Below are 20,016 nucleotides of genomic sequence, written 5' to 3'. Positions count from 1 at the left end.
TGGGTTCTCAGTTCTATTCCATTGGTCTGTGTGTATATTTTTCTGCCATTACCACGCTGTTTTGATTATTATCACTTTGTGATATAAACTGAAGTCAGGGAGTGTGATAACTCCAGCATTGTCCTTTTTTCTTAGGATTGCTTTGACTATTTGGGGTCTTTACTGGTTCCATACAACTCTGATGATTTTTTTTTCCTATTTCTTGAAAAAAATGCCATTGGGATTTTGATAGGGATTGAATTAAATCTGTATATTGCTTTGGGTAATATGGCCATTTTGACTATTGATTCTTGTAATCTATGAACACAGAATATCTTTCCATTTCTTTGTGTCTTCTTCAATTTCTTTTAATAATGTCTTATAGTATTCAACGCATAGGTCCTTCACATGCTTTGTAAAGTTTATTCCAAGGTATTATATTCTTTTGGTGGCAACAGCAAAAGGAATTGTTGTTTTCATTTCTTTTCCTAAAATTTCATTGTCAGTATAGGAACGCAATGGAATTTTGTACTTTGATTTTGTATCCTGCAACTTTATTGTATTTGCTAATTGTTTCTAATAGTTTTTCGGTGGAGTCTTTAGGGTTTTCTATATAAAGAATCATTATCTGCAAAAAGTGACAATTAAGAATCACTTCTATGTAAAGAAACATTACCTGCAAAAAGTGACAATTTAACTTCTTCATTCCCAATCTGGATGCCTTTTATTTATTTCTCTTGCCTGACTGCTCTGGCTAGGACTTCCAGTACTATGTTGAGTAACAGTCGTCATGGGGGACAGAGGGTAAGCGGGGTGCTCTTATTCCTGATCTTAATGATCTTAGAGGAAAAACTTTCAGTTTTTCACCATTAAGTATATTAGCTGAGGGTTTGTCATATATGGCCTTTATTATGTTGAGATACTTTCCTTCTATTCCCATTTTATTAAGGGTTTTAATCATAAATGGATATTGTATCTTGTGAAATGCTTTTTCTGCATCTATTGATATGATCATATAATTTTTATTCTTTATTTTGTTTATGTGGTGTATCACACTGATCGATTTAAAACATCTTTCTATAGTCTTTGGCATCTTTTGGTACATTGATACAAAAAACTTTTTTTGCTTTGCTGGTCTTGTTTTGTAAACTTTAATTTCTGTTTTTACCTATAACTTTAATTATCAGATCTTCAGCATTGTTTGGAAGCTGATACATGGATTATTAGCTGTTCTCTGTTGTTGAATATTTAAACTGTTTAGATCTTCACTGTTATAAACAATGCTTCAATGAACAATTCTACACGTGTCCATATGCATATGTCCAAGTATTTCTCTAAGCCAGAGGAAATTTCCAAAGTGGAATTTCTAAGTCATAGGGTATGCATAATTTTTATTTTAATAGATAAGAGTAGCTATATCAATTTACCTTCCCACCTTCAGTATATGAAAGTTGACTTCTTTTTCCATCTCTTCACCTAAAGTTGGTATTATCAAACTTTCTAATTTTTAATAATATGGTGGATGAACTGTGTCATCTCATTGTTTTAATTTGCCATCATTCATTACTAAGGTTAAACACCTTTTCATCAATTTCTTGGCCGTTTGTTGGTCTTTTTCCCTATAATATCTTAACAATGACCTCCTCTAGTTCGCTGACTCAGAACTTTCACATATAAGCACATTTCTGAACTTATAACATCAAGAAATGCTACTTTCCTAAATACTTAAATTCTTCTTCTTATATGTATCTTGTTAATAAAACCCCAAGAATGTATACTCACATTTCTCAAAGAAAGTGATTGAAGTATCTTCTGAGTAAACAATTTGAAACCATCCTTTGGAAAGAGACATTTATAATCACAGGAAAAGGACAGTTTTTAAATTTTAGAATATAATTCTAAAGATAGACTTTTTAATCTAGATGGGTTATGAACTTACTGTAAAAAAAAAAAAAAGAAACCATCTATAAGTGATATCAGTTTTAAAATGAAATCCTCAGTGCTCTGTCATGTGGAATCAATACCTTATTTCCCCAAAAATAAGACCTAGCTGGACCATGAGCTCTAATGTGTCTTTTGGAGCAAAAAATAACATAAGACCCGGTCTTATTTTAATATAATACCGGGGATAATATAATATAATAATATAATAATACAATACCGGGCATAATATAATACCAGATCTTATATAAGACTGGGTATAATATAATATAATATAATACCGGATCTTATATTAATTTTCGCTCCAAAAGACACATTAGAGCTGATGGTCCGGCTAGGTCTTATTTTCAGGGAAACACAGTATATCATATTCATGACATTGATATGATTTCCCAGGAAGGTTTTCACTATAAAATAAAATTTTGAGTGATTTGTTCTGCTCTAAAATCTACACTGACTTACTCTGCTGCTATCAAAATTATATAACGGCAAAACACTTCCTGGTTGAGTAAGAAGCAGAGCTGAGATTATCATCTAGGATAGGATAATTGTAGCAAAAAAGATACGAAAATTATGCTGATGAAATCTTATGGCATTGAAGAAGAACTGAGGAAATCTGGGTGCTGCCTGGAAAGAATGAAACATCGAATTTAAACAAATTTATTTATTTTATTTTTTATTGGTAAAATTGCATCTTTCTCTTTTAACTGCCCCAGACGAACAAAATATGATTTACATTAGTAAAACATCTAATATCGAGAATATAAGTTGAATAGAAAGACCTAGAATAAAAACTTTTACCTAAAATGGATAAAATGCCTATAGCATTTAGAAAGAAAAGACTGCAATTGTGAAGCCAAATAATCAATTTGAACTAATTACAATAGCTCAAATGCACTAAATCTTTAAACAAGCTGAAAATCTATGGGAAAAAAGGAAACTTCAGATACTTAAATACTAGCTTAAAAATGCATTTTAGGTGAAAGTTTCCTATTTCATGGCTATTTACACTCAATTTTATGGCTGCTAAAAAAAAGATCAATTACATTACTTAAAGGCTATGACATGATTACTCATTTAAGTTTTTTCAGGTGGATTTTTCTAAACATATGATATCCAATTTACTTTACCATGTGAAATAGTTCCTGAAATTATCTGATAGAATAGGTGATTTGGAACAATCCTATTTTTAGTATATGTGCTGCCGAAGCGAGCACGATTTGGAACAATCCTACTGGGGACAAATAAAAAGTTGAATAAAGTATAGAAAACAGCTACTTGAAGGTACCTGGTAACTAACAAGACAGAAAGGAATTACCAGGACTGGACTTGGGGTAGGACAGACGCCCGGGAAGGGCATTTGCTGATTCCTGAGGGAGTAGCTTTGGCTGAGCACTATGTACAGCTTTGCTCTGGATTGAGCTACCAAGGAGCTGCACACTAGGCATAAGAGTGTATCTGAGACAAGAACTGCAGCCATTGAATCTTTGAATTGTTTCAAATCTAAATATGGATTAGTGATGCCAGATTGTTATAAATGTCTTGAGGTGCATGATAAAAGCAAATGTGATTCTTTCAGAAGAAATGTAACATCAAATTATTTCTATAAATTATTTTGCGAATACAATACTCGTATGATAATCAAAACAACCAGGCATTCAAGAAGATACATGAATGAAAAAGAGCAGAAACAACAGACATTAGAAAAAGACTCAGAAGAACTCCAGATATTTGAATTATCAGATAACAGATTTTAAAATAACTATGCTTATTGTGTTCTGAGAGACAAATAAGATTGAATATTAACAACTAAAAATGATTTGTTAAAAACAATAAATTATTAGGGGTATGAAGATACTAACAACCCTTAAGTTCAGATATTTTTATTAAAAACAAAGAATTTTTTCCATACTTGATTTTTTCTGATTTTTGAATAATTAAACACCTTTGAAAAATAACAGCTACTAAGTGCTTACTAAATGCTTATCATTTGCCTGGTCCTGCTTAGAAGTTTTATATATCTTTATCTCATTTCATCTGTACAATATCTCTGATAGCTAGCTATTATTTTGTCAATGCAGAAACTGAGAATCAGAGATGTTAAGTAATTTGCTTAATGTCAGCTATTTAAAACAAAACAAAAAAAACTACCATTCAAAACCCCATGCTTGTCTGATCCAAAGTGTACACTCTGAAGAACATGCCTAAAAGAGAGATTCAAATTTTACTTATGCAAATCAAGGGGTCACTTCACACACACACACACACACACACACACACACACGAAGATGCCTAAGGAGAAGCATCAAACTGAAAAAATCTGGGACCAAATTTGCATACAGTAGATACTCTAAAACTGCTTGTTAATTTTCTGATGGGTCTAGGAATTAATCACACAGTTTTACAGTGATGTAATAAGGAATACTGTTTTACTCCTCAGATGGGAGTTTTTGCCAAAGCTACATCTGAATAAAGAATTTCTACAACCTTAAGATTTATCCCATTTACTAATTCATAACTTTTCTTCTTACAACTTTATATATGGATACCTAACACTTAAATAAGAGTACACATCTAGTTAGAGACAGAGGGTGGGCTAGAAGTAGGCCTTTCGATAACAAAGCTAGATTCTGATTATTATACCACACTGAAAATTATGTATTATTTTAAATTATACATTATGTGTAATAATATGCATGCTTAGGTGTACATATACGTAGATATACATATACACATATAGATATGAAATTCTCAATTTGGTGTAATGTCCAAGCCATATACTCATATACATGTCGTTTTTTTCATTATCTACAGCATTATCAGCAGCAAACAGCAGAAGGTCACTTGAAGAAGTGTAAGAACGGATAAACCAGGTACAAGTATTTTCAATGGGAAGAGCTTTGCCTGAACACACACTAAATGCACAGGCTGTAGCCAATCCTCTGCTTAATTCAGAAACAGAAACAATTAGGAAAAACTTGCTTCACAAACTTGTGCACCAAGAAAGAATTCCTACTAAGATCGCAATACAGAAGGAAGAAATCAAGTCAACTGAAGATAGACTTATTCTTCCAGAACTAGATTCAACTAGAGTAAAAACATAACTCATGGGGCCCACCCGGTGGCTCAGGAGGTTGGAGCTCCGTGCTCCTAACTCCGAAGGCTGCCGGTTCGATTCCCACATGAGCCAGTGGGCTCTCAACCACAAGGTTGCCGGTTCAACTTTTCGAGTGCTGCAAGGGATGGTGGGCTCCGCCTCCTGCAACTAAGATTGAACACGGCACCTTAAGCTGAGCTGCCTCCCGGATGGCTCAGTTGGTTGGAGTACGTCCTCTCACCCACAAGGTGGCCGGTTGGACTCCCCAAGGGATGGTGGGCTGCGCCCCCTGCAACTAGCAATGGCTACTGGACCTGGAGCTGAGCTGCACCCTCCACAACTAAGACTGAAAGGACAACTTAAAGCTGAATGGCACCCTCCTGAAGCTGAACGGCACAACTAAGATTGAAAAGACAACAACTTGACTTGGAAAAAAATCCTGGAAGTACACACTATTCCTCAATAAAATCCTGTTCCCCTTCCCCAATAAAATCTTTAAAAATAAATAAATTAATTAAAAAAAAAACATAACTCGTTTTTATAGATGACTAATAGAATATAATTTCCCCTCATTTCCTGCATTCTAAAGTTTCAGCTCTAAAATGGCAACACTTAACTGATTAGGCAAGTATGTATGTTGAATCACTCTGATGTGACAAGAAATTGTACAATAACAAAAATGCAAAGAACCTATTTTAAACAAAACTGTTGTGACCGGCATTGCAGACACACTCCACGCATAAATGGACAGCACAACAAAATGAAACAAAACAGCAAACTGAGTACATTTTAAATCTATAAATAGCGCAGCCAATTCCTTCAACTTTCTTCCCACAAATAAGTAAATTCTTTACATTAAACAAACTATTTTATGATATCTACTATATGATCCTCTATACCGCTAGGTATAGAGGACATTTAAATGTTAAAAAAGATATTTGGCACAAACTAAAGAGGAAACTAAGATACGCAGGAAGCATGAAGAGTAAAACATATCTATTATAGTAATGAACTCTATGCCACGGCACCGACAGACATTATCTCTTCAATGTTTTGTTTTCGGTTCTCACACTAAGCCAGCAAGTTAAAATATTCTCTTAATGTTTCGTAGGTATATGAAAAAACTGAGGCTTTAAGCTACAAACTGAATATTTATGCCCCCCAACCAAATTCTTATGTTGAAACCTACTGTCTAATGTGATGGTATTAGGTGGGGCCTTGAAGAGGTGATTATGTCATAAGGGCAGAGCCCCCAGGAAGGGGCTATGCTCTTATAAAAGAGACCCAGAGAGCCCCGTAGGGCAATGCCCACCAGACCTGCAAGAACCACCAGCATGAAATTCCAGCCTGGGGAGCCGCCAGAGCAAGCCTAAGCAGCAGAGTGCAGCAGGAATGGAGCTGCCACAGAGAACCCGCTCAGGGGTGTGCCCAGGCACAGAGCCACCCTGGGGTAGGGCGGCTTGAAACCCTGGCGGCCCAGGTGTTGCCAAGCAAAGAAATGGGAACAGGACTGCCACCCCAGAGGGTCTGAAAGGCAGGAACCCCCTAATCCCAGTGGGCCTGGAGGGCAGAGAAGTGAGCAAAAAGCCTGGCTCAAGCTTCAAGTTTTGGACAGAAGAGCAATTGAGAGAAAGAGGGAACAATATGCCTCAGAATGAACCATACCTTGAGTGTCACCCATATCTGATTTAAATATTTAAATGAGACTTTTATAATTATAAAGTGAAATATATTATAAAGTGTTCAAGTCAAAACTAACAAATGAAATGACTGTTCCTTTATAAAAACGTCACGCACACAAACTTAAAAATTGAAATATATAATATTCACCTCTGGAGTTATAGTGAACATCTGCTTTCGTTGTACTTAGTGACAGAGCAAGCCAGAAAGGAATTTAAAATCAAGCTATATGTGTATGAGATTCATCTTTACCAAGAGTCCAACATATGTGAGCAATTTTAGAATTTTATAATAAAAACACTAAAACTGATTGAATAATGTCATCTGATCTAAAGCAATGATATGGGGATAGGAGGGGCAGAGAATAAAAAATGTATTACCGGCAGTAGTCTCCTTGCTTAGCGACTTTGGCCAGGGAGAAAATGCAGTCAACAGTTGCTAGGTGATGTACTGCTTTACACAAAGAGTGATAGTGTTCACCAAAACTCCTACAGAAGCAACAACAAAAAACAAAAGGTGAGCAAAATGATTTCTTAGATTTAGGAAAGCTATATAGTAATGAGCACTTTAGTAGCAAGATAAGCTAAAACAAAATAACTGGGCATATCTAGCAGTGAAGAAGGGAAATTACACTGAACTACTTTTCTGTTCGATATAACTTGATTATTGGGGCTTCTTTTTGTTTCATTTGAATAAAATTATACATATTTCAAACAGCTTCTAGACAAAGATGTCTATTATTAATACCACATTGCACATTTCGTCTGACCATGACATTTCAACTTAGGTACAATTAACACTAATGTAGTGATCATTTTCATTAGCTTCAATATCATGAACCACCCAGGTTCCCTCCGTGCTTCTCCTTCATACCATCACCCAAATGTCATCCTCTACACACTGAACTGGAAGACTCTCCCTGGTAGAGTCCTCCGATTTACCTATCATTCCAGCCCTGACATCTAGCCCATAACCTTGCCATAGATGTTGTAATCAATTTTTTAGAAAAGTATTTTTTTGAGGGATCTGCAGTTATCTTATTAATAGTGCATAGAGAAATTAACTTTTAGATTTGTTTTTAAAAGGTAATGGTCATTGCCTCAAACCTTTAACTAATTAAACAGCTGATGGTCTAGAAGCGTAAGGGTCATTATTAAAAGTTATTCAGAAAAAATATAGGAATGTATGCAGCTGTCTTCTCTCTCACTGTCTCTCTCTCTCAGCTTCAATTATCCCATGTTCTCATGGCATAGGTATACCCCTACATCCTTTTAAAGAAGATCTCCTCAAAGAGAGAAAAAGTATTATGCTGAATGTTTCTCTTAAAATAGATATCTATTATACTGTGGGTTTCAGAAACTTTGAGATTTAGTCTCCTTGCTTCTTAAAAACAATGGTTTAAGAGTGCTTTCTAGTTTGAGAAGGATATTCAGGTTAAGCTATTATGTGACCAGTTATTCCTATGTTTTCACTACATTGATTTTTTTAGAATCTGTAACTTCTGATTTTTCTAGTAATATCAGAATAAGATATTCTACATAAATGACTTCTTAAGCTACTAAAAACATTTTAAGTATGCAGCTTTATTTTTTTGTTAACTATCTGTAAATTTAAAAAAATATTTACAGTATATTTTATACTTCTTTGCCTGAGCAGATAGAGCATAACGAATATAATTTACCTATTTCCCCCTGAATTAAAGTCATCATAACAAACAACATAAATTACACTAACATTAAGCCTGTGCAAAATCCTAAACACAAAGGAAACTGGGCCCAGGAATCAGACCAGCAGCACTCAGTTGCCACCTTTAAAAGGTCTCTTAGCTTTGAAGATGCCATACGCTACATGGACCTAACACTCCTGAGTGGTTGCCCAGTGATTACACCTTGTCCTTCCTGGTCTGTGAGATCTGACCACTCACTTACCCCTTCGGACTGTGGCCTATTCTGTCGCTGTTCTAATTACTGACCCATGTTGTCTTCCTATCCTGGCACTCTCTCTTTTGCCAGAGAGCAGCCACATGTGAGTTTTCTGTCCTTGCCTCTCTGGATATGAATGTCAACGTACCTTAGGCACTAAGAAGTCAGTTTTTCCTTCCTCTCAATCCCTCCATCTCAGGTCCCTTCGTCACAATCCCTAATTTGCTATTACCCAGCAGCCTTAGGTTGAGGGTAACTATTCCTGATTCTAAATTTCCAGGATTGATTGAGGGACACAGTTCTCAGTGGGTACCATTTCAGTATTTAAAAAGGCAGGGAGGGATAAGGTAATATTTTGATATGGACAACAATGTTCTTTCTCACATCAGTAATATTAATAAGACATGAATAAAATGAAAAACGATCATAAACCTTAAACATTATCGTAACTCTTACAAAGCCTTGTTTGATTTCTTTGTCTATATCCATTGGCTATACTTTCCCAAATTTCACAGAGATTATTCATACTTAGAAAAATGACAAGCTGAAAAATGAGCAATTCAGATAACAACTTGATAGACTGGATTTATGTCATAACAACATGCAACTTGATCACTAAGCCACCAGCCAACTTAAGGATGAAGCCAAAGCACTATAATTTAATCTCTGGTTAAAAGATATTGCTGGATCCATGGGAAGCAGATTAAGACACTTGAGTTCTAAAACTGTTATGACAGTTTACCATCAGATGTTTCTCAATGATAATTGAAGTTACTAAAAAAGGAAACTATTTTATTTTTTATTTGCAAATATATTTCTAAAGTATGTGAACTACTGAATAAGAGATATTGTAATTCAATTTTTAAAGAACTTGTAATTGAGAAGATTATTCAATATCCACAGCCCATCTTTTAGAACACAAAAGAAGAAAAACATTTTTTGAGAGAGGGTTCCATTCACAAAAGTTTCTTACAACCTTGATTTCTTGCAATATTTTGATCAACTATCATATGACTAATGCACAACAGTTAGTATCTCAGTAAGAGACAAATACACTTGTATAGCTGGTATTCAATCCTCTGATGTCAGGTTCATTGAGGTTAATAATTTTTTAAATAACATCATATTCACACCATCTGGCACCTCAATTAATAATGTGCATAACAATTGATGCTGTTCTCAAGTGGGAGCTCTAGCTGCAAATGCTCTAACTAAAGCTCGGCCAGTATTCCCTTTTTAGATAAAAACTAATATATTTTTCTTATTTTGAAAGTCATATATGTATATTACAGAAACCTCTGAAAACACATACTTGCAAATTCAATTAAAATCTCCAGTTACCTTACCATCCAGAAATATCAATTAATATTTGAGACTATATATATATATAGATGACTAGACATTTCTCCAAAGAAGATATACAAATGGCCAATAAGCATGTTAATGAGAAAATAAGCATATATATTTGATCTTTAAAAATATAAAGGTTTGTATGCTGTGCATGTGTGTGAATTTGCACATACAGAATTATACATTTTAATACTGTTTTGCGTCCTTCCTTTCACTTAGCAATATATGAGTATCATATTTTTCTTTTATATTTAATGTTGGCTCACTCTTATCTTAGCAGCTGTCAACTACATCAGATGGGTGGAATGATGAAAGCAGAATTCTCCTGGGCTAATGTGGCAAAAGGGCTCAGGCAGAAGGCTGGTATAGTAAGAAAGGTATGAGGTAATGGTGGGGTGCTAGGCGAGAACAGAAATAGAAGGGACAAATCAATGAGATATTTCAAAAGGAAAAAAGACAAGAAGGAATTTGATAACAGATAAAAGGACAAAAAAAGAAGAATCAAGGATAATGCCCAAGTTTTTAGCTTGGGAGACCTGAATTTTCTTTAGTCTAGAATAACGACAAGGAGAACATAACCCAGATTTGTAAAATCATCTACACTATGAATAGAATGAATATGAATTACCTCATCAAATCCCAGGACCCTAGAAAATGGCCCTGGGAGCTTGAAAGGAGTAATTTTAGTCCAATTTAAATGTTCTCAGTGATCCTACTAAGGGAAAAAGCCAGGAGAACTGAGACTCAAGTGTCCAGAAAAACCCTTAAAATGGGAAATTGAAAGTAAATTGGAAAAGGAACTGAATAGACCAAATTTCCATCCTTGCCAAGACTCTGAGTCAAGATAACCTCAAAAGAGTCAGGATAAGTAAATTGGAATCTCTTCCTGATCCTCTAATTCAAGATTCCTCTCGGCAAAAAGAGATGATACCAACCTTTTAAAAACTGTCACGTATCTATTTTGTTCTTTTTTTTTTTCTTTTTCACTTGTCAGATTGGTTACTTTAAATGGAATAAAACTCCATGAAGGACCTCACTGAATATTACTATTTACGTTTTTAAAGAGAAAGACTAAGAGAGAGGTTTCTGTTTAGAGTGATGCCTGTAGATTCATTGTGGGCAGGCTTAATGGCCTGATGGCAAAAAGGATACATACCCTACCGCCAGACACCCTTGCTCCAATCCTTAACTTTATGAGCAACTTCTTATTTCTGCATCTCACTTTATTCATTTATATATTGGAGATGATAACGATACTTAACTCACAGGGTCCTTGTGAGGAATACGGAGGCAGTATAGATAAAGTGCTTAGATGAGTGGGGGTCCGGAGCCAGTGTCTACAAACTCATGAAACACAACTGTGCACATCTCTTCCCAACTCCTATCCAATGGCAGCTTAAAATCAGTGAAAGTAGGAGTATTTACACTACAGCAATCAGCAAATACCACAAACACCCCTACTGTTCCAGAGAGCTGGCTGTTAACCATTTACCAGCACATACTGACTTAAACTTGTAATATGAAAACATGACTATTAATAAATCCAGAATATGAGACATTCTATAAGACAGCAGCAAGTACTTTTCAAAAAAATATCTCATATTATAAAAAGCATAAAAGGTGGGGGACTATTCTAAATTCAAATAGACTAAAGAGACATAATAACCAAATACAATGTGTAAAAGTTGATTAGATCTTTCATTTAAAAATTTGAGGGAGGAAATTGAGAAATTTCAATATATTCTTAAATTAGTAATTTTTCTTAGGTGTAATAATGTGTTAAGATTATATAGCAGAATATATTTATTTTTAGAAGATGTGTGCCTATGTATTTCGGGGTAAAGTGTTACGATGTATAAAACTTACTTCCAATGTTTCAGGGGAAAAAAAGTATGAAACAGATATAAAACAAACATGGCAAAATACTAATACTTGATAAATCTAGGTGAAGGGTACATAGATGTTCATTTCAATTTTCTCATACATTTAAAGTTTTTCAAAATAAAAAGTTAGATGGAAAATATATAGGATATAAAAAAACTTTAATTAAATGGAGATAATAAAAACAAAACAACTAGCCCATACTTTGTCCACCTCTCAAAATGTTAAGCCTTTATATAAGAAAAGTAAACAAGTCCATGGTGAAATTTCACAAAGTGACTCTACTAAATATCCTTAGCAACAAAATGTTAGTATAGTAATAATAAGTATATTTGGTCTCTCACCAAAGACTAAGATGAGTTTACATTTGAATGGATTAAAAATAAAATCAGAGGACACATGTACTCAACTATTTTATGGCAGGTCACAAGCAGTAATCTCTACTTTTCTTTTTGATGGAAAGATTTTCCGGTCTATTTCTCATAGCAAAAAGATTATATGTTACTTTTTAAACTCACTCTAGAAAATTAAGCCATTCAGCGTTGCAGTCAAGGACTAGCTGCTCCCGGAGCTGATTCAGATGTCTGTAATTTTCTACAATAAAAGGAGAATGAAAGCGGCTCACAGCTTTTGTGCTAGAAGAGGGAGAAAAACATAAATAGGAAATCAAGGTTACTAAGAAATCAGCGATGCTATCACTTCAGAAAATTAAAGTAGTTATTTATTATTCTCTGATGAACCTTGAAAGTAAATAGCTGTAAATAAAGAACATGCTTTATTTGTGGCCCTGAACTCTATTGATTCCAAAGATCTTCGTTGTAAATAGAGTACTTGGAGTTCACAGGACTTTGCTCAGGAAGCTTTTAAAATGTATTTCAAATTATATCCATATGGCAAAGTCAAAGTTTAGACTTTTCATTTCATGAGCAGAAAGCTTTTCTCTTTAAATTACACCAAATGAAAATGCTTGCTTTTTATAAAAAGATTAGAAGCAAATATGGTAAAGTAAGTCCTGACAAAGCTGCAAGGTGGATACATTGCTGACGGTCATATTATTCTTTCCATGTTATACTTTTTTGTAGGATTGAAGCATTTTAGTGAAAAAAAGAAAATGATAAAGCATTACAAAGAATAGCAATGCATTCATTCAGGACGTAAAGAGAAGTTCCCACCGTGACCCTGGACAGGAAGAAACACCAAATGCTCCTCCTCTGGGCTTGCATATAATCTCTGCTGCTTCTCAAGAAGCTGCAGAGCAGCCTGGGGGAGGCCACAGGGCCCCAGTCAGAGAACCTGGGCCAAGACTCCAACTCGGCCACTTACCTGATAGCTACATGACTTTGAGGAAATATAACTGACCTCTAAATATCACTTTCCTCATCTATAAAATGGGAATAATAATGGTATCTACCTCATAGGTACTGCTGAGAGGATCAAACAGATAGTGCTTAACAGAGTACCTCTGTCATTAGCACTCAGTGTTAGGAGCTGTCCTGTGGTGCTTGTGGTGCTTGTTACTGCTGTAAATGTTATTACTATGATGAGACCTTAAAGAAGAAAAGGCCAGGGTTGAGAGATAGGCAGGTGATAACAGAGTGTACTCTGACTTCTATCAGCTCCCCAATCCTATAATACACTGTCACAATTATCTTTAATTTGCCAAGTGACTGGACTAGGGGCAGGCCGTTCATTCAAAATATAATGCATGATATGCTAAGCTATTCCTGTCAGGACTCCGATGGCCAAACAACAAATAAAAAATTACAATTTATTTATTCATTCAATTTACATCACTGAATGTTCAAAAGATGCTGGCACTGATTTCTGCCATGCTTATTGCTTTTAAATTATGTCATCCATTAGGCTGGTGCAAAGTAACTGTGGTTTAAAAGGTTAAATTGCAAAAACCACAAGTTTGCACCAACCTAATAGATGTCTATGCAAACATATTTATAATACCTTTCTCTTCTAACAACACTCATTTAGTGAGACATTTCAATTATTGTTCTAGATAGACTAACATGCATTTTAGTAACTTCTCTTCATAAAGCCTATTTCTATTCATTAGCTACAGTATAGGACAAAAGTAAATAAATGGAAAAAAATGTCTGCAAAAAGAAGAAAAACATCTCCTAAAATTAACAATACTCAAATCTCTATTAGACATTTCGGTAACAGAAAAAAAAAAAAGAGGATGGTATTTAGAGCTAAAGATTGGGTATGATTGTGTCTTCAGCATCCTTTCATAGTGGCAATGGATAATAGTTTTCTTTTTTAATTAAAATTATAAATTAATCACCATTTATACATCATGTCAATATTTGTTTCCATCCTTAACAGAGTTCTTCCATACCATCACCAGCTACTAGTCCCTCTTCTCCTAAGGCAAATGTAACATTTTCGTCTCAAATTCATGCCAACATATTAATAACAGTAGTAGTACATATTCCACAAAGGATACCACTCACAGGAGGATACACTTCTCTAGTATCACTTCTTTAAATGAGTCCCCTCTTAGGGATTAATGCCTAACCAAGGAAGAAAAGCAGAGTCCCTATGTGGTTCTCTAATTTTGTTTCTGACTAATTTATTTTCATCAATTCATGATATAACTCACAAAAAAGATGTAATGAGCTATTATAACTATGTGCCATGGAAAACATTATGAATAAAGAAATGCAGAGCTCAGTGAAGTAGAAAATGAAATTTCAGCTTCTTAAAAGAAATGTCAGGTATAGCATTCATCAAGAAGTTCAAGCAACCAAATTAATCTTATAACTAAAGGTTCCTCAGCTTTTTTTCTTTCATATGTCTAAAGTGTACTCTGAAGATAAGAATAAAACAGCAATTTACAAAACAAGGAAACAAATGTTTACATATAAGACATCTTTTGGAAAAAATGTTTTTAAATCAATGATAAGAGAGTTAAAAATTATTTTTTCTTTAGTTAAAAGTTCCATTAAAAAAATGAAAAATGAAAGGGAAAAACTGCTTTTTATGTCAAGGGTGTGGTTATTACCAATCAGTAGCATACAGATATACAGATGTCATTATAATTCATGTTAACTTTAAAAAATGTATTTTTAACCTACCTTCCAACCTTAATCCAATCAGTTGGTATACAAGATATAGCAGAGTTCTTTATTTCAATCATAAACTAAAATAAATATAAATAAAAGTTAGATATTTAAATGATTAACCGTATTTTTGAAGCTTCCTCAAAATTGTACTAAATATTAATTATAAATAGTAAATATTATTCTAAACATTCAAAATAAATCCAGTATTATTCTTGGGAGAGTTTATATATGTCCATACAACGAAATATTATTAATTAGGGCTCCAATACTTGGGTAAAGTACAATTGGTATTGAGCAAAAAGTTTGTAATAAAGATATAACTTGGCACTTTAATGTTTATAACATTGGTTTACACATACTACAAATGGTAATTTTTTTCATTAATGACCTATTTCATTTATTAGTACCCATTTGTCTTAAGAATTCTATTATTACTTAGTAATAAGACTGAATTTCTAAGTACATAAAATTTTTAAATGTTCAATTATTAGATATTATTTATCCAAGTGTGAGATATGGTCCCTGCCTGTTCTGAACAGAAGAGGATTTATTATAGTAGTTTTTATACAAGGAACCTATGTCCCTTAAAAGAATCTTCACAAAAAAAGTACTGACTTCCCCAACTATTAGGGGAGGAAGGTATTTCTTCTCGAGTGTTTTCTTTAAGTTTTCACTTCTTTGAACATTATAGATCCAACTGTGCTCTACAAGACAACTTTTCTGAAATCAGCCAGGAAGTAAGTTCTTCTCTCACACCTTTCATTTTTAGCATTTGTTATATATCATCTCTTCTTCCTGCTCACATTCCTATATTACTGCCATGAAATTCAATGTTTTATTTAAATAAATAAACTCATTTTGTACAAGATGAAACCTCTGTGGCTGCTACTAATTTTGAGATGGCTATGGGAGCTTTTTCAATTTTATCAGTTTTATCACATTTCAGATATTTATAATATGCATATTATTAATAGTGCCAGCTTGGCTCGTGTTACTTTTCTATTAATAGCAACACTATAACTTTTACATTAATTATAATAGGAATTGATAGTTAATTTTAACAATTTTCATTCTTAGCAGAAATTTTGGAACTAATGATGTCCTCTTGTATAGATAAAAATTAACAATTTCAAATCTGCCACACCAGTTAAACAGTTAAGAGTGAAGGGTCTAAAAAAGTCCCCTCTGTCTACAAAAAAGGAACTGAAAAAAATATCCCTACAAAATACGGCCGTAAGTATCATTAGTGCAAAGATAAAATTACTTTAAAACTACGCAAAAAAAAAAAATTCTGCTTAATTATTATTTTTCAGTATTCTATGAGAAGACATACCAAGCTTTTTATAAGATAATTCTAGAAGAGCAATCTATGCCAAAGGCAAACAGAAAAATTTGGAAACACACTGGATCACTAATATTTGAGAAGGATATATCTAGTTCATAATGACTAACACAGGGCTCCACAGGAGTTACTGCCTAAGGAATGGTGGAAATTTTGAAAAAAAGACCTAACTACCTCAATGAGATCACTGGGCAGCCAGCTAGGCTAGTTTACTTAAGTAACTTGTCGAAACACCCCAGCATGACAGCGCTGGATTCAATATGTGCCTTACGCACGTTAAAGACTGCTACTGGTCACAGCCCTTTGGAGCAGCATATAGTTTGGAGCATAACTGTTCAATCTTTAAGTATCAAGGGTCTACCCTAAAGACCACAGCTCCTGAAGGAAGCCATGTGCAGGGCCAATATAGGATGGAAAACACAGTGAGAGTCAGGAAAGCCCAGACGGACTTTCCTGCCTGTTAAATCCTTGGGTCACTTCCTCAGGTCACTGCTGATCCTGTGTGTCCATTTGCTTTCAGCAGTCCTAGGTTTTCAGCCTGCGTTTCTCCTCAGAATTGTCACCAGCTAGTAGTTTTGTTCTCTTCTACACTGGTTATGGAAGAGGAAATTCTCTATTTCCCTTTACAAACATTCTAAGAATGAGCAGACAGGCTTTTTGTTTAAGGAATTTATTGCTAAAGGAAAGGAAAAATAACTAAAATTAGAAGTTCACACATATTTCAGAAACCTTAGAAAGTTCTCATAGCAACTTTTCCTGCTCTATAGTTCTTGACTTTATTCGGTGTTGCTGTGAGAAGTCTGCCTTGATTTGTTCTAGCAATCTCTCATATTCCTCTCCTGGGATCCAATTCTGTCTTGATTAAATGTCAGATACTGTTACTCAAACTATTGCCTGTGGTATCGCTGGCCTGGCATCATTGCTAAGTTTGCTAAAATTCTTAACTCACCCTCAAAACTGCTTTCTGTTTTCTCCAACGCTCCCATTCCTACTCTCCTTTTCTTTCTCACTCTCTCTTAAGAATTTTCAACTTTTTTTTTTAATGTAGAAATAAGATTTAACAGAGAATGCTTTCCACATTTTGAACATACTAAGCAGATACCTGGATATGCTCCACGCTATGAATTAATAATTTTTTTCTAAAGATTTTCTCCCAATATTGCTTTCCTTTTCCTGAAGAATAATAATACCTATCAATATTGCCCCAAATCTAAGTGTCACCCCATATTCAGTCCATACTTGATTCAAGGTTAAGAGAGAACTGTCTATATATATAAAATATGATAGAGACTATCACAGAAGCAGTGAATTATGTAAAGATATATAAGTTTCTGTTTTCACAATTTTCTAATAAACAAATATTTTCAGAGTCAGAGATAATAAGGTATCACAGTCAATAAATCTTACTATTCTAAGGAGTATATAAAAACTGGAAACAGAAGTGAAAAACAAATGTCAAAAGTAACAATGGTTTAAGAGTCTGTCGATTTATCTATTTTTAGAAATAATAATAAGATCCATGGACCATGTGGAACTGCTTTAAAAAATGATTACAAAAGTTCAGATAGTACAGAAGTGTATAAAATAAGAAGCACATAATATATAAAATAAGGGTTTTCCTCTCTTCCTCCCTCAGTTCTCAGAGGTAATCACAGTTGACAGAATCTATTCTTAGTCCTTTAAATATCTCTAAATGATTCAATGATGCCTTTAGTACAATCTTTTAAACAGAATTTGATTATAACAATGCTGAATATTTAGAATTCATTTGGTATTTAAATGAATAAAATCACTAATTCTCAAAAAATGGTATAAAAGTGATTCTGCATTAATGTACTATTAAAATTCTAGCGGTTTTAAAAAATCAACAAGAATTCATCCTTCTGTTAATAACTAAGAAATTTCTTGCCTCAAATTCATCACCTTAACCTACTGAAGGTTAAGTAAAGAATAATAAGATAATTTATCTCCCTCCCTAATCAACAGTTTAAACACTTTATAAAATAATAATTTAAAGCTATAAGGTAAATAATTTGAGGTAGACAGTAAAGCCAATACTTGCTCATTGCTCATATTTTTCCCTAATTCAAGATGTGGAAGTAGAATGCCTCAAGACTCAGAACAGACTAAAAGGTACAACTACAGCTAAAAAGCATACTTTTTCCTGGGTCTCATTCAGATATTATCAAACATTAAAGAGACATACACACACCAATAAAACATTTAAACAGCACCCTAATCTTATAGAAAACTCACTAAGAGTAGTTTTTCACTATAGTCCTGTTTTTATTTATTTGCTTTTTTCTTTTTTAGCAGCTATACTCCTAACTTCAGAAGGAAGTCCTGCCATTTAATCACTGAGCCAATCAACACAGGTGGTTCACTTTGTATCATTTCATCATCTGCAAGCAGGGATCAGAACCTAACTTCTCTCTCCTGGATTTAGGATAAATGAATTATTTAAGTTATTATCTACAATAGTCAAGGTTTTCTATTATTATAATTTTAACAGATAACATTAAAACACATGTAACATTAAGCTGCATGACTTTATCAAAAGACTATAGTACATAAACAAAACACTGTTATAAAAATAATTCTTATCAAAACAAGGTATGACAACATATTTTAAAGGAATAAAACTGAAAATACGAAAATAATAATGTTTTCGTTCTATTCTCATATTTTTATTTACATTTTAAAATAGCTCTTCTACTTTAGGAAAACTATTGCAAAATAAAAGTGTGTTTGACATTACCTCCTGTCCTGATACTGTCACATACTGTACAGAAGGATTTTTCAGTATTTTTCGTATTTCTTGCAAATGTATTTGGATTTTATCAGTCACCCCTTGAATTTCATCCTTTCTCTTTTTTATTAAAGGGAAGTCAGAAAGGTCATTGAATAATTCAGTTTTATCTCCAATTCTAAAAAAAAAAAAAATTGCAAATACATATATTGAAACATACATATAACTTATACTAGCTATCAATTATTTTTCAGAGCATGACGAAAAAGCAGAGAGAGGGATGGAAGTCAGAAAAACTGCCTGACCCTAACTTTTATAAATAATTCTTTTTTTAAATTTTATTGGGGAATATTGGGGGACAGGGTGTTTCTCCAGGGCCCATCAGCTCCAAGTCGTTGTCCTTCAATCTAGTTGTGGAGGGCGCAGCTCAGCTGCAAGTCCAGTCGCCATTTTCAATCGTTAGTTGCAGGGGGCACAGCCCACCATCCCATGCGGGAATTGAACCTGCAACCTTGTTGTTGAGAGCTCGCCCTCTAACCAACTGAGCCATCTGGCCACCCTAAATTTCTTGATTTATGGGTAAGTTTCTTAATTTCTTTGAAGACTGACAAAATTCCCTAACATCATTTTTGTTCTGCAAGTTCATGCTTCCAAAGGTAAAAGCAATAAGAGATAAAATTAAACATTTGTTGTTTGCCTATTCAGAAAATAAACACAAACATAAACACTGTCAAGTCTTCTTTCTTTTATATAGAGTTCTTTGTGGGATTAATTATAAAATGACTACTTCTTAAAGATGACTTTGCTTCTGTAGTTTCTAAATATAAGGTAGATCATCCCAGGATGTCTAGCAACTGAGTACAAGATGGCATGTGACACCCATTTTGGGATTAACAAACTGCTACTAATTGCTCTCTCTGGACTTTATCGTTTCATCATATGATACTTGAGTAAGTACTTCATCTGTCCTAGATGGTAAACTGCCTAAATTTTAT

General features: G+C 34.0%; 1 protein-coding gene across 2 annotated transcripts in view; it reads right to left on the bottom strand.

Annotated features, from left to right (window-relative positions):
* The window catches only part of MSH3 (mutS homolog 3), a 141,119-nt gene that overhangs the window by 51,238 nt on the left and 69,865 nt on the right, over positions 1-20,016 (bottom strand). For both annotated transcript variants that reach the window (XM_033110824.1, XM_033110825.1), the window contains exons 15-18: positions 19,031-19,199; positions 14,943-15,007; positions 12,369-12,485; positions 7,078-7,185 (exon numbers count right to left, since the gene is read on the bottom strand). In XM_033110824.1, the coding sequence (XP_032966715.1) occupies positions 7,078-7,185; positions 12,369-12,485; positions 14,943-15,007; positions 19,031-19,199 (459 nt within the window). The remainder of the gene's footprint in view (positions 1-7,077; positions 7,186-12,368; positions 12,486-14,942; positions 15,008-19,030; positions 19,200-20,016) is intronic.

This window comes from Rhinolophus ferrumequinum, chromosome 7, assembly GCF_004115265.2.
Source record: "Rhinolophus ferrumequinum isolate MPI-CBG mRhiFer1 chromosome 7, mRhiFer1_v1.p, whole genome shotgun sequence".
Lineage (NCBI taxonomy): Eukaryota > Metazoa > Chordata > Mammalia > Chiroptera > Rhinolophidae > Rhinolophus > Rhinolophus ferrumequinum.
This window is presented reverse-complemented; position numbering and strand designations above follow the sequence as displayed.